Genomic DNA, 14,903 nt, shown 5'->3' on the forward strand with positions numbered 1-14,903 from the left:
GTCCACATGTAACCGAAAATCTCCAGATTTCTTTTTGAGCAATACAACAAGGGAAACCCGTTCTGAGGATTCGGAAGGCACAACAATACTTTACAAACTTAGATTAACAATTTTGTTTAATCATCCTGAACACTCAATGGTATCGGCCTTACCTTGTGTGTACCAGGAATAGCATTTGTTGACAACCTGATGGAATGTTCAAAAACCACAATAGAACCTACTTAGTTTACAAGCAGTTCAGGAAAACTATTCATAATAGTCTCCAAAACTTTTTTCTCATTGTTACTTTGTATAGTCAAAATGGGAATATTACCCAAAACCATGGCAATGTCGTTGCCAGCCCTCAACAATAAACCAAGCCTAGCTTGAACTTGTCAACCTAAAATAGCTCTTCCCTTAATATCTACATTGGAAATAGTCCTGCATAAACATTCCAAATCACTTTCAAAATAACCAACCATGTCAATGTCTAACTCACCAAACGCTTTGTGACGAAGGTCTGTAGACTAACCTAATGTCAATGTGATTCCAACTCTTCTTGTAAAATATTGTCTGAAATAAGTTACCAGAGATCCTGAATGTTCCATGACAACACTGCATTCTTTACATGAATGTCACAAAACGTTTCCTTTGACAATTTTTTACCATCAGAAACAGAATCAATTTTAAATGTGTGGACAACATAATTCAATTGTTCAAAGCACTCCGTATCAGTAGCTATACTATGACATTTTAACTCAAGATGACGTCAATCTACAGAGGTTTTGAAAATGACCACAATTCTTACAATTACTACAACATTTACGGTGCTGAACAGTTAGGGTTTTTGCTAAGTTGAGTTTTTGAATCACATCTGAAACAAAACCATCCAGGTCTTGAAGCATTAACAATCTCAAATCAGTTTTTTGTATTAACAGCTGATACCAAAGTACTTTCAGGAACTTTACAGACAGGTGATACGCCTTCTTTTGATGCAAGAGCTTGCGAAGAAACTAAAGTTCTTTCAAACCTCTCTTTGCTAAATCCACCACTTCTTGAAGAGATAGATTTCTACAGGATAACAAACTTCCCTGAATTGTGTCTGACTAGCAGTTAAACACAAACTGATCTCTTACGTAGATGTCACATCTAGAAGTAAATTCACACGTGGCACCCAAAATGTGGAGTGCTGCAACAAACTCTTCCGCCATTTCATCACTTCCTTGCTTCCTCTTAAAGAACATGAGCAGTTCTTGTAAACTACTGGGTTCATCTGAAAACTGTATTGCCATTCAAATCAAATCAAAAACAATGTTATTCGATTTTAAGATAAAACCCATAAAAGTTACACATTTCCACATTACAGATAAAACATACAGTTCCGATAAAATATATACACACAATACAGGAATAATAAAAGAAGAGAGAACAGAATGCCAGATGGCTAAAAATCAACTTCATAGGGTGATGACGGGGGGTACCTACCATCATCAAGGGGAACTAGCTGTCCATACAAGTCCCGAGTTTCAATGTGGATTTCAGGAAACCTACTATAAAAAGGTATACAATCTGGTTTCAACAGCTGCAAGTAAACAAGCATTTACAATGCAATAGGTCTCGCAGCATTAAAATTTGAGTTATTGGCATGGAGTATGACAATGCCAATAGTTATAACTTTTGCAAATGTGACACCTATAGCATTTGTAATGCAAGACATAGGTAAAACTTTCGAATATGGGGTCACCACATAGTTCTTTGTGTCCAGGATACTGTTGCTCCAGTCCTAAAGCTCATTTGACAACCTAAAATTACCCCCACCTACCATCAGATGTTCCAGTGGTTTGATCTCTGCAGTTTAACACCCACGTAGTGGACTACAAATCCCAAAATGCAAATTACTAAACAGATCAGGATCATTCTATTCTTACATGATAAGGGACAACTTGACAACGCATTCTCGAGGTGCAGGCTTGCTTCGCTTCCCATGAACCACACACCTGAAAACTATAGCATTTGTAATGCAATATGTGTTGTATTTATGTGACTTTGATGTATTGATATTAACTTGAAATTTAAGAACTGAAGCTGTGAAATCCTCTTTCCTGACACCCATTCAGATACTGCTTAATTTACATATCACATTTTTAACCACAGCGTGCTCCTTCACAAAATGTCACTCCAGCGTCATAAGAGTCACCTTAGACCTTGCATTGCAGGCATCATCTCTCAACGAATGCAAAACATGACCCCTCAAATACCTCTCTTCTCGCCCAGTAGTTTTTGGAAGAAAAAAATCTGTAAAATGTTATATGCCCAATAAAAACTTCCACACCAGTCAACCTCCACGCAGCCCAACCAGAACCAAGACATAGGTAAAACTTTTGAATATGGGGTCACCACATAGTTCTTTGTGTCCAGGATACTGTTGCTCCAGTCCTAAAGCTCATTTGACAACCTAAAATTACCCCCACCTACCATCAGATGTTCCAGTGGTTTGATCTCTGCAGTTTAACACCCACATAGTTGACTACAAATCCCAAAATGCAAATTACTAAACAGATCAGGATCATTCTATTCTTACATGATAAGGGACAACTTGACAACGCATTCTCGAGATGCAGGCTTGCTTTGCTTCCCATGAACCACATACCTGAAAACAATCATCTGAACTGAATAATGTGGCACACTCACAAGTTGGAGCCAAGTGGCACAACCATGCACGATTTCGCTGGAAAATGGCATTTCTTTTTTTTTTGCTCACGAAATTCCACGCAAAAATCTGATTTATGTGCACAGTGACATTTTGAAGGTAGAGCATATCTGTTAACTTGCCACGTGCCAAGAAGACAATTTTCAGCAATTCCCGATTTCAGCACTAAAGATACTGGTTGAAAGGCAAGCTCGTGACAATGGGATCAGTTGACGGCAAAACTGAGACCTTTCAAAGATGTCCACTGACACCTGATGTTAGTGGGAACTCAAAATGAAAAGCCGTTGCTGCTTCTGGAAGTATTTCTTGCGTGACGTGCCACCAAGCTCCCCGGATGCGCACACGAGCAAGGCGTTCCTGCTCACAGCTTGCAATGAATGAGACCTGTTCCAAATGTCACGGCTTGGGTTTTTTTTTTTGCATCGGAGACATTTCCCCAAGTGGAATTACTTTAAGTGCTTCCGCATACCTGAAAAAGACGCACTTGCAGCAACACAAGTCACTTTTTTTGTAACTTTTTATCTGTTTGAGCTACAAAAATGATTAGGTAAAACTGTAAGATTATGCAGTGGATGATATATTATGTGGCAAATATGGCAGAGCCATAATTATATAGAAAACATTTGTAAACTAGGATATTTTGCCATTCATGTTTGAACTGCTCTTGCGGAAGAAGGGAGAAGTGCATATGACAAACTGTATAGCTCGCAGACAAATGGCTCGTGATTCCACTTTTAAGCATATTTGAGACATTGTGTGATTGGAAATATATCCAACTTTGTTAATGTATTTAAATGCCAATAACTCGTATTAAACCTTAAATTATCAAGTGTATCCATTGGTTGAATTAAATAACACAATAAGCTGTAACTGGTCAGTGAAATGCCAAATACAAAAAATTGGGATGTTTTGCACATTCTGGCCACACCTCTGACTCCGCCCACTGATCCAATCCTAGGGTTATCCCCACCCTTAGAGTCTCCGCCCACAGTTCCTTACTTTTTTTTACCCACTTCGACCACTGTACCACCTACCGCATAAAATCACTGATGGTTCCAACATGTTTTACCCTCTTATTGTCAGGTCTTCTCATATTATAATATTCTACGGCTCCAGGTGTTACCAAAAAGCCCAACTGACGAACTTTCAAAAATCGGTCTGCAAACAGTGCGAGTGTAACAGTGGAAAAAATGCTGGCCCTGGAGCGCTCTCTGCAGCACACGTGCTCAACCACTTCACCTTCAACACTTCCTAACAGGAGTGGCGGGAAACCCAGCTTCTCCCGTTTACCTCCCTTGCAAATCAGAGCAGAGTGCAACTAAGCAAACCACCGGATTACAAATCGAAAATATGGTGAACATTCTTGTCAGAGCACATATTTAAGTTAAGTTTCACCCCACTAGTCAAAAACTGGCTTGTGCTTATTAACATTACAAATAATAAATACAAAAAGATTGGTGAGGGGACCCAAAAGATGCGTACAAGGTCGGGACAGTCATATACATTGATATGCACACAATACTGCGGGCACCTAATTTTTGTTGTAACTTTCCTTACCCCTTTAAACTCATAGGTTTATGTCACGTTTCGAGTCGCAACGCATTTCTCACAAACAAAATTTATGTCCCTGCACCTCACCGATACGCAGTCAAAAGGGCGAAGCCAGCAGATGAGACCCTGCAAGGGGCTTGAGCTCACCTGGGCATTCTGGGGCATCTCCATATCCACAGCAGGGAGCAACACTGATTCAGAATATCGAAGCCGCAACAGCAAATGAATGAAAGGAGCAGCAGCAGACTGTGAGCTACTGCAGTGAAAGACCGAACAGGAGCTGCTCAACTCATTTCCTAAATGAAACGGGGGGAGTACTAAAATATTGCATCTATTACTCTGGCAAAGTTTACCAGGGGTTCGTGCAGCGCGAGTTTAGAACAAGACACGAAGCACGCAAATTCGTAGCTGCAAATGAGTACATTTAAAGTACAAGATATCTCGCAAATACTGGAGAAAACAAGCACGAGCACGGAATCGAAACCGGCCGACGCGGGAATAGAAACCAGTGGTGCGCGCGCACCAGAGGAGCGGGGGCAAGGGAGCGCGATGACAAGCCGAGACGAGGTAGGAGATTTGTGTGTGTAAGGGGGGGGGTTCTGTGTGTGTATGCGCGGCGGCGGCGGCGGCGGGGGGCGGGGCGCCTGTATGTGTGTATGCGCGGCAGGGGGGCTGTATGTGTGTGTGTGTGTGTGTGTGTGCGTGTGAGTCTGCTTCCAAGGAGCCATGGGAGACAGGAAGCGCGCGCGACCTGATCCCAGTTCCAAGGTTGCGCGTGCACCTCAATTGTCTGTCTCCCTTGACTCCTTGAAACCGAGAATGATTACAATAGAGTCTCGGAACGACAGATTGCTTCGCAATCTGTTCGCAGTTCCGAGACCTAAAAAGGGCTGGACGAACCTGGTTAAAATTCAAACTTTTTAAAAGCGTTGTTAAAAAATGTCTGTGAGGTACTGCATAAAATGTACAAAAAAACCAAAGTGTAGCAAATCTTGTGGAGACAGGCCGTCGCAGCCACAGGATGCTAACACCTGACCTCTACAGCTCCCTTTTGGAACAGCAAGAAATAAATGGAAGAAATCCAATCGGAACCTGTACAGTAACAAGCATTTACAATGCAATGGTTTCGCCTTTGGAAAAGTTAGAGCTATTGGCATTATAAATGACAAAATTTGTATTTATGTGTTGGTTTTGAAAACAGATAAATAAATGGCATTGCCATTTACATTGCCATGTTAGGGCTTGTTAGGGGTATAGTCGAGATTTATTTGAAGCAAATTGCTACCTGCACTGAGCCTGCTTCTAAACTCCCCCAATATTTTCATATAATAGGAGAAAGACATAAGACTATGAACTTTCCTTTTGGTTGGTGGCTGTAGGTGGTTATTGGACAGTATCTACAGTGGATACTGACGTGTGCAATTACTTTTTCGGGTTTTAAGACTATTTCATCCATTTGTAGAACAGTAACTCATTTTGTAAACTTCTCTCCCAAAAGTGGAAATATGGAGCAGTCGAGGCTTACTCCAAGAGGTGGCAAAGAGTATGGAACTCAATTACAGTATGGCAGAGTATTCACAAGAAATATGCTCAACCCGGAAGAGTTATAGCTTTTAAAATGACCTAATTTACAGGAGGATGAGTTGTGGATAAGCAGGGTAACCAGGGTTATTTGTAAATGGAATGCTGGAACTTTCAATCTCGGACAGAAATGTGCGATAATCACCAAAAACTGATCGATTCAAATGTAACTCTCTTCCCACCTTCATGGGAAAGAGCAGAAATTGTACAAACTGGCAAACGTCTAGTTAGTGCACGCTTTAATAGTACGCTGGGGAGGACAACATTTGGTGCAATTCTAAACACAGCTACAACCTAGAGCCACAGCTGCAGAGGACCTATTCAAAACTGGAAAGTAAACAGAACACATTTTGTCTCACTGGTGTGAAGCTTAAGGTGATGTCATATCCAATCTCCAGGAGCAAAGACTTGCCCCCAATGTATGCTTATCCACCTGCAAGGACACCTAAAGATCATGTGATGGACAGCCTCCAGAGCAAGGACCGTGATCAGACAGATGAAGTTCGACAAACGAACATGAGGTGGAGGAACAGATATTACCAATTAATTACGACAGAGTACATTTAGTTACTCCAAAGTATGGGTCCTAATCCCCATCCAATATTGATTATTACAAAAAAAATCACATTCAATTCATCCCATGTCTCAACCGTAATGTATTTCTTATTTCGGAAACTGGTTGGGACTATTACTCTTTTCACACACATTCAACACACAATTTCTATATACAATATACAAAATACACAAATTGATAATCCAACTCGTTTCCTAAACCCCAATTCTTTACACAACCAGTGGCCGTATATCACAAATCTGTTGTGGTCCACTGTGAGGTAACCGTAATGTACAGATGAAGAAACTGTTCCACCTAAACACATTAGTTTTAGTTCTGTACACAACAATTAATTAGTCTATGCCACTGGGTTCCTCCTTTACAGTGGTCTACGCGTTTTGACCCCTTGATTTGGGTCTCATCAGGACGCGGATAAGGATAGCGTCTAGCTGCGGACTGTAAAAACTTCTGGAACAGCCGCTCCGGTCAACGACTCATGTCAGCATGGGACTCACTAGGGACCAACTCATTTCTTACGGCTCCTGTTTAGAGGTGTGGATCCAAGTCGGGTCTTGCTTTTGCCTTCTATCAGGCTGACACTTGCAGTCTCTTGGAATTGCAAATCTACGCTGCTCTGCATCAATCAAGAGCCCCGCCGTGTCAGATGGAGGAGCGCATCCTCAGTTGTTGGGTTCCAAGGCCAGGAAACAACTCATCCAATATACAGACCATACTGTCCAAACACTACATGGTGACTATTGCTGTATTGAAATCCTCTCAAAATGCATAGCGATGCACTACTAATAAATCATGCTACGTCATGCAGAAAGATGATTTTACTTGTACTACTTGAGGAGGAAGTGAATATTTGGTCATGGATACGTTTAGCAACGTTGACGAGTAGGGCAGCAGATCAGGAAATTTGATTTATGATAGAGGATGTGAGAATGTCACTGGAGAAGAGTGTAGGCTTCGAAAGCAGTAGTTTTACCAACCTCTTCCAGAGAAAGGTTGCTGTAGGAGGACCAGAAGGAAGTGATTGCAAATGCGATCTAAGAAAGAAGTCTGTGGATGGTCATTAAACTAGAAATGCAAACACTAGAAAGTGTTTATGTTACATTCTGATTTCGCTGAAGATGTAATTTAGTCACCAACCGCAACCATGGGGTGCAGGACACGCAGTATTGTATGGGTGAGGCAATACTGCAGGTTTATGAAAAGAGGTGGTGCATAATAATGGGGCTGTACATGCGAACGGCGCGGAGTGCATTGCTGCAACTGTGGTGATAAATATTTGAGGCAATGGGGCATGCACACTGAAAATGACATGCCAAATAGAAGTGGCGTAACGCAGAGACCTGCGCCTCCGCGGCGCAAACTCAGAACTGGGCATCCTGTCGCACACCGAGCCCGTCCTGCAGCAAAGAACCCGACATGGTATCCCTGTCCTTGCTCTCAGCCCTCTCTACAATGCAAATCGTGCCCCGGCCGTGCAGCCTACCTGCCCTCCAACCGCCCAGTCTTGGGGTCTCGGCTGAGCATCCCCTCTCTAAACATCCACCGCCTGTGCACCCTCCCTCACCTCATTAATGTAAAGCGCCGAGCGGCGGCGCTGCATGGGCGGCTCCTCGGGGCCCGGCTGCGGCTCCTTCACTCCGCTCTCCGCAGCGCCGCGGACATAGAGGCGCTCGGCGGGGCCGCCATTTTCTCCCTACTCAAGCCGTTCAGGAAGAGGATGCCGCGCGCCGCTACCAACTTCCGGTCCGCAGACACCGTGCACGCGCGTGCGACACCCTGTAGCGAGACTGTAGGGGGCGCTCGCAGGACTGCGGCCACTACTGGAGGTAAACGGTGAATATTGTGGGGGAAATTATCCGCTTACTGACGTAGAGGCTGTTTAAAACAACCATAACGTAACAATAACCGTGCTTCAATCAAAATAAACGATTTGTAATAGTGAAACCGACCACAGGTAAGTAAAACAATCAAATATTTAGATGTGTTATGTGCCAAAACGTATCTAAAAATATTTCGGCTAAACACACGTAACCGTAAAAATTGTCGTTCGAAGGAGTTAAATAAAATAGTCGCATTTCTTTAGCCTATCGTTCGTGATCTTCGCGTACAAGCGAAGTATTTGCTAAGTTTCAAGATGGCCGCCGGTGTTGTGTGAAACCGTCAATGTTTCTTGTATGAAACCGACGACCATGTTTGGAACGAAAGTCGCCCTTGCTCTGCAGTGCAATGTAAGCTCAGCTCTTGTAACATCCTACCGTACTAGACTGCCACACTGCATTTTTTTAAAAGAAAAAAGACAAGCACCTACGAGGACACAGGGGGCGGGAGAGGACACGGACGGCGGGAGGGGGCGGGAGAGGACACGGACGGCGGGAGGGGGCGGGAGAGGACACGGACGGCGGGAGGGGGCGGGAGAGGACACGGACGGCGGGAGGGGGCGGGAGAGGACACGGACGGCGGGAAACGTGCACAGGACAGCGAGGGGGAGGGGGGGCGGAAAGGCACACTGAGGGGGCGGGAATGGACAGACTTTCAGTGAAAGGGGAGGGAACGGGAAAAAACGTAACTCCGCCCTGGGAAAAAATCTCGGGAACGCCCCCGAATCTGGTCCGGCCTTGACGGACAGATCCGGCACTCAATGGCTAGCCTCCATTTATGGAGCTAGCCAATGAGAGCCGGGGGACGTTCCCGAAGTCCTTATTGTCAACAAAGGATTTCACCTGCGCCGAAAAGCTGCGCAGAGCGCAGCCTTCGGCAGGCGAAACCCAAAAAATGCTTGTAGGTCGACAGTGGCCCCAGAAGATATGGCTCTTCTAGTGTCAAAGTAAGGTCTAGTAAGAACAAGGTTTCTTTACATAACATGCATCACAGATTACGGCTCACAAAGTCATGCTGATGTTGTAGTTCAGCACATCAAAACTTTAATAAGCACCGCTTAATAAATGGAATGGGCTCATTGAGAAACAAAAGGGTTGTAGTGAATGCAAGGATGCTGGTCACAAATGTGTTATGTAATTGTGTGTGTATGCAGATGACAAACTGTCTCTTTCCAGTCTGTACTGGTTATGAGCAACTATGTCCAAAATCAAATGTTTATGTGTTTGGCACTTGCCATTGTCTAAATGTGCGGTGAAGGAAGCGAAAGTTTGTTAGACGAGACGTCAGTGTGCTTAAACTAATTTCTGGTTGGGGGCACTGACCCCCGGAAAAGTCTGTAAAATGTGGCTATGGAGTAAGGACTACTTATCTACACTCAGCTTAGCCAATCCAACCTCACAAACTATATACATGGAGACTTTCGGCCACATGCATCATTCTAGGATTTTGCATTTCCTAAATTGCGAAAATTAAGGAATCGCAATTTAGGAATTGCAAAATCCTATGCATCAACAAATCCGAAATTTTTGGGGGATTTCTTAATTTTCGGAATGTGCGATTCCTTAATTGCGAATCGCAATTAAGGAATGGCATTACATTGGGAATCAATGCCGTTTTGCTTTTTTTTTTTTAGGATTCGCAATTTGTTGATGCATTGCAAGGGTGCTGAGGGGGGTCCAAAGGACCCCCCTCCCCCCCTGCACCCTTGAAATGTTTTTTTAAGTGCAAGTTACACACACACATGTCCAAAGGACATGTGTGTGTGTAACATGACACTTTACAAAATGCTTTTTTGGAGGATTTCGCAAATTAACACGAGGGTCAACCTCGTGTTAATTTGCACCTCCTATTTGAATATTCGCATTTTTTTTTAAATCATGCATTGCATTTAAAGAATCGCACAAATGCGATTCCTTAAATGCAATCGCATTTTTAGGAATTCCCAAAAATTGCGGTGTTTGGAAAAATGTTTCATGCATACCAAAAAATTATTTTGGAATCGCAAACGGCCGAATTTTCCGATTCGCACCGTTTGCGACTCCAAAATCGTTTGATGCATGTGGCCGTTAGTTCCTCAACAGTTGCTAACACAATGCCAGAAACAAATGACCCATGCTCTACAAGTGTCTTTAAAAAGTACCCCATTGACTGAATAACTCTAGAGCAGTCTAATGAACAGCTTACCAGGGAGTGAATCTAAATAACCAGAGGCAGCAGCCATCAGTCCAAAACATAGCTCACTTCTACAACTCTAAAAAGATTTAGACACACATATAGTAGGATCCTAAAAGAAGTCACATATTTAACTGCAGATTTAACTACACGAGCCTCGCTAGAGGTGCCGGGTCGTCCCCATCCCTTCAATCTTATGGTAAACTCTAGCTCCTACATAACTTACCGTGGGCCTCCATGTCTTCCTCGATCACAAAGTGCTGCTGTAGATGCTCCCACGCGTGTCCACAGAAGTCATCCATGTGACTGGTGATGTACTTACACTGGCCCCACTCACACTGCACCTGCACCTCCTTCTCCCTCTCAAACATCATGGTCACTGCCATAAAAAATACAAAAGGTAGAACAAACTTCAGTGGACTAAAGCCAAGGTCGTACTCGACCACTTGAATGTGGACTTTAAAATGTGACTTCCCCAGCCTGCTACAGAGCCCCACCTCCCTTTGTGCTGCAGTGATGAGGCAGAGAGCAGACAACATGGGGTATACCCGAAACTACGTCCTCAATTGAAACTTGACTGTATGGACACGTCTATAAATGTGTGTAGGCACTCAGAAGATGGATGAAGAAAGACTTGCTAGGGAGAAATTGTCACGCCGATACAAGAGAGTGACCCATTACCAGGGTTAATGCAGGCACAGCCTTTTGAAAAACATGGGTGCCCCGACGGGCTGATCCAGAACCCCAAAGGCGGCTATACAGAAGCTCATGGGTGAACACATTCTTGAGGCCACAGGTACAAGTTAAGTACAAGCTGCTTCCTCACACATGCATCAGAGGTTGGGCATGCACCAGAGACATAACTTGGTTAAGTAAATTCTCATTCCCTATGGGTAAAGCTTATCCGCTACTAGACCTGCACCCCAGAAGTCACTGTATCCCCCAACTTGCGAAGAGGGGGCTACTCGCAACATGTACCAACCACAAAGGAGGCTGCGCAAAGAAACTGGGAGTCAAAAAACAAACCGCACTGCGAAGGCACAGCTACCTCTTACATTTTGTTTGCCTTCAATTCTTGCACAAGTTCCACCATTGCCTACGTAATGTTTGTTTTTGTGTTTGAGTGTCCACCATTTATTGACGCTTTTGTAACCTGCACACGTCACTTTTTCCTCCTGTAAAGCACCGTTTGCTACCTCTTGTATTTTGTTGGCTCACGATTGTCACTTTTGCCTCATGTAATGTAACGTTTGCTTTTGTAATTTGCTCACTTGTAATGTTCTCATGTATCAGTTCTGTACCTATTGTGAAGCACTCTGACACCTTCGGGTAAAGTCCACGCTATATAAAAATGCATAAATAAATTCAAAGCCCTACGCTTACCCCATCCTGCGATGCGCCACCCCAGGGCACACCCTCGTTGCCCTTCGGTGCCCATCTTCCCTCTGCCCTGCATTCCTCTTCTCACCCACACTTCCTCGCCTCTCTAATTGACTTCCACCCCCCGTCGGACCCTGGGACCCTCCCGTGTAGCTGCTCCCCGCAGGCGGACACCCACCTTCCTCCTCGCCCATCAGTTCTTCCCTCCAGGTGCAGCAGAGCAACATTTATTTATTTATTTATGCATTTTTATATAGCGCGGACTTTACCCGAAGGTGTCAGAGCGCTTCACAATAGGAACAGAACTAATACATGAGAACATTATAAGTGCACAAAATACAAAAGCAAACGTTACATTAAATAAAGCAAAAATGACAATCGTGAGCCAACAAAATACAAGAGGTAGCAAACGGTGCATTACAAAAGTGACAATCGTGAACCAACAAAATACAAGAGGTAGCAAACGGTGCATTACAAAAGTGACGATCGTGAACCAACAAAATACAAGAGGTAGCAAACGGTGCATTACAGGAGGAAAAAGTGACGTGTGCAGGTTACAAAAGCGTACAAAGTAAACAGAGGTATAATACTGCAATATATGGAGGACACTCAAGCACAAGAACAAACGTTACGTAGGCAATGGTGGCACTTGTGCAGGTATCGAAAACAAACAAATGTAAGAGGTAGAAAATAGTGTGTTACGAGAGAAAGTGACGGGTGCATGTTACACACGAGTACCAAACACAGGTAGAAAGATAATACTGCAATACATGGCGGACTCTCTAACCACAAGAACACACTGGGAAGACACTACCATAGTCGTAGATTTTTCTTTACTGGAAGGGCTTCCTTCAGATAATAGAGAGGGCATGGATTACATTTGGAAGTGTATTTGAAGGAGGAGAACTTTGAGGTTACATCAGCCGGCTGCCCCCCGGCCAGGCTGGGCAGGGGAACGGGGGTCCGGCGCCGGGGGTCTCCCTGCTCGGGGTGTCCCTGCCTCCGTGAGTGTGCACGGGGTGTGCTGGGGAGGGAGGGAGGGGCGAGAGGGCTGGAATCTCCTGAACGGCAGAAACGGAGAGCAGGATGGCCAACAGAGGCAGCATCCCTGGGAAAGAGGGGGGCGGGGGGGAGGGATGAGGGCATGTGCTGGGATAATTTATTTATTTATGCGGTTTTATATAGAGCGGACTTTACCCGAAGGTGTCAGAGCGCTTCACAATAGAAACAGAACTGATACATGAGAACATTACAAGTGCACAAAATACAAAAGCAAACGTTACATTAAATGAAGCAAAAATGACAATCGTGAGCCAACAAAATACAAAAGGTAGCAAACGGTGCATTACAAAAGTGACAATCGTGAACCAACAAAATACAAGAGGTAGCAAACGGTGCATTACAAAAGTGACAATCGTGAACCAACAAAATACAAGAGGTAGCAAACAGTGCATTACAGGAGGAAAAAGTGACGAGTGCAGGTTACAAAAGCGTACAAAGTAAACATAGAGGTATAATACTGCAATATATGGAGGATACTCAAGCACAAGAACAAACGTTACGTAGGCGATGGTGGCACTTGTGCAGTTATCGAAAACAAACAAATGTAGGAGGTAGAAAATAGTGTGTTACATGAGAAAGTGACGGGTGCATGTTACACACGAGTACCAAACACAGGTAGAAAGATAATACTGCAATAAATGGCAGACTCTCAAACCACAAGAACACACTGGGAAGACACTTCCATAGTCATGTAAAGTATATTTTTCTATAACGGAAGGGCTTCCTTCAGATAATAGAGAGGGCATGGATTACATTTGGAAGTGTCTGAAGGAGGAGAACTTTGAGGTTACATCAGCCGGCTGCCCGCCCCGCCAGTCTGGGCAGGGGAAGGGAACGAGGGGTCGCAGCTCACCGGGAAAGAGGGCATCCCAGATGAAATTAAGAGACCCCGGGCTGCGAGTAATCAAGAGAGACGAGGAACAGAAAGAAGAGGGGGTACAGGGGTGCAGGGGGAGCCTCAGGGGCAAGCAGGGGCAGTGAGGGGGGGGCGTGTAAAGATCGGCGAAGAAGGGGGCTCACGGGACCATCTTGTAACTTAACATTTGCATTTGTATTTTGTTCACTTGTAATTTTCTCCTCATGTATCATTACTGTTAGTTCCTATTGTGAAGCGATCTGACACCTTCGGGTAAAGTCCGCGCTATATAAAAACGCATATAATAAAATAAATAAATAAAAAAAAACTCTTAGCTTCTTTCACGCTTCACCTGAGTTTGCGTGCTTTGTTGCATGCAGACGCCCTGTGCGAAGAGTATGCACTATCTTGTGCGATCGCCCACTGGATGCCAAGGCAAAACAACACCGGAAAACGCTCTAACCCAAACACCCGCTCAGCTCCCGCTTCCAGAGACAGGCGCCGCCTCTTAATCCGCTCAAACCAATCGGAATAGAAATTAAAAATGACCCGTAGGGGACGAAGAGTGTCTGACAGGGATTGGGTGGCTGTCCTGGCCCACAACGTCTGTAATTGGTTAGTCTAGAGAAAAGCCAGCCCCTAGGAAATGTATTTAAAAAAAAAGCAAAGGGGTGGGAGGTTGACAGCTCACGGAAGTGAAGTCTCAGCTACCCCGGAAGTGTGGTGAACGAGTCTTCATAGCTCTTACTAAAAGCTAGAGCGCTGACTCAGTTCACATAATGTGCAAGCATTGGACGTCAAGTTGGAAGAACTAATGGGCCTCAGCATCCTTTTCATTCTTTTAAGCTCCGAAGGTGTGTGAAATATCCTAGGAAGTACGATGGAAAATTACAGTTTTGGTAAGAACACGTAGGCGAGGAGTACTCTTGGTAATTCCGATTTGAAAGTTCATTTAACATTTTAAACCTATCTTCGTGCTTACAACATTCACCAAATATAACAGTAGTTAAACCACAATAGTCAGTTTACACCAGATGTGTACTCACTGCAACACATCACCTTGGACCTCACATACAAATTTAGCCTCACAATCCATTAATTTTCTACCGCCTCTTCTATATCTGCCAAGTTTCCCAGGTCATTGTGTGTCATGCCGTGCCAGA

At 44.2% G+C, this 14,903-nt stretch overlaps 1 protein-coding gene across 1 annotated transcript in view; it reads right to left on the minus strand.

The window, feature by feature from the left end:
- The window catches only part of HINFP (histone H4 transcription factor), a 173,917-nt gene extending 159,690 nt beyond the window's left edge, over nucleotides 1–14,227 (minus strand). The window contains exons 1-2 of the mRNA XM_078682190.1: nucleotides 14,093–14,227; nucleotides 10,669–10,821 (exon numbers count right to left, since the gene is read on the minus strand). Of these exons, the coding sequence (XP_078538316.1) occupies nucleotides 10,669–10,816 (148 nt within the window). The 5' untranslated portion in view covers nucleotides 10,817–10,821; nucleotides 14,093–14,227. The remainder of the gene's footprint in view (nucleotides 1–10,668; nucleotides 10,822–14,092) is intronic.
- Between the last annotated feature and the right edge of the window lie 676 nt (nucleotides 14,228–14,903).

Source organism: Lissotriton helveticus, chromosome 3_1, assembly GCF_964261635.1.
Source record: "Lissotriton helveticus chromosome 3_1, aLisHel1.1, whole genome shotgun sequence".
NCBI classification, from domain to species: domain Eukaryota; kingdom Metazoa; phylum Chordata; class Amphibia; order Caudata; family Salamandridae; genus Lissotriton; species Lissotriton helveticus.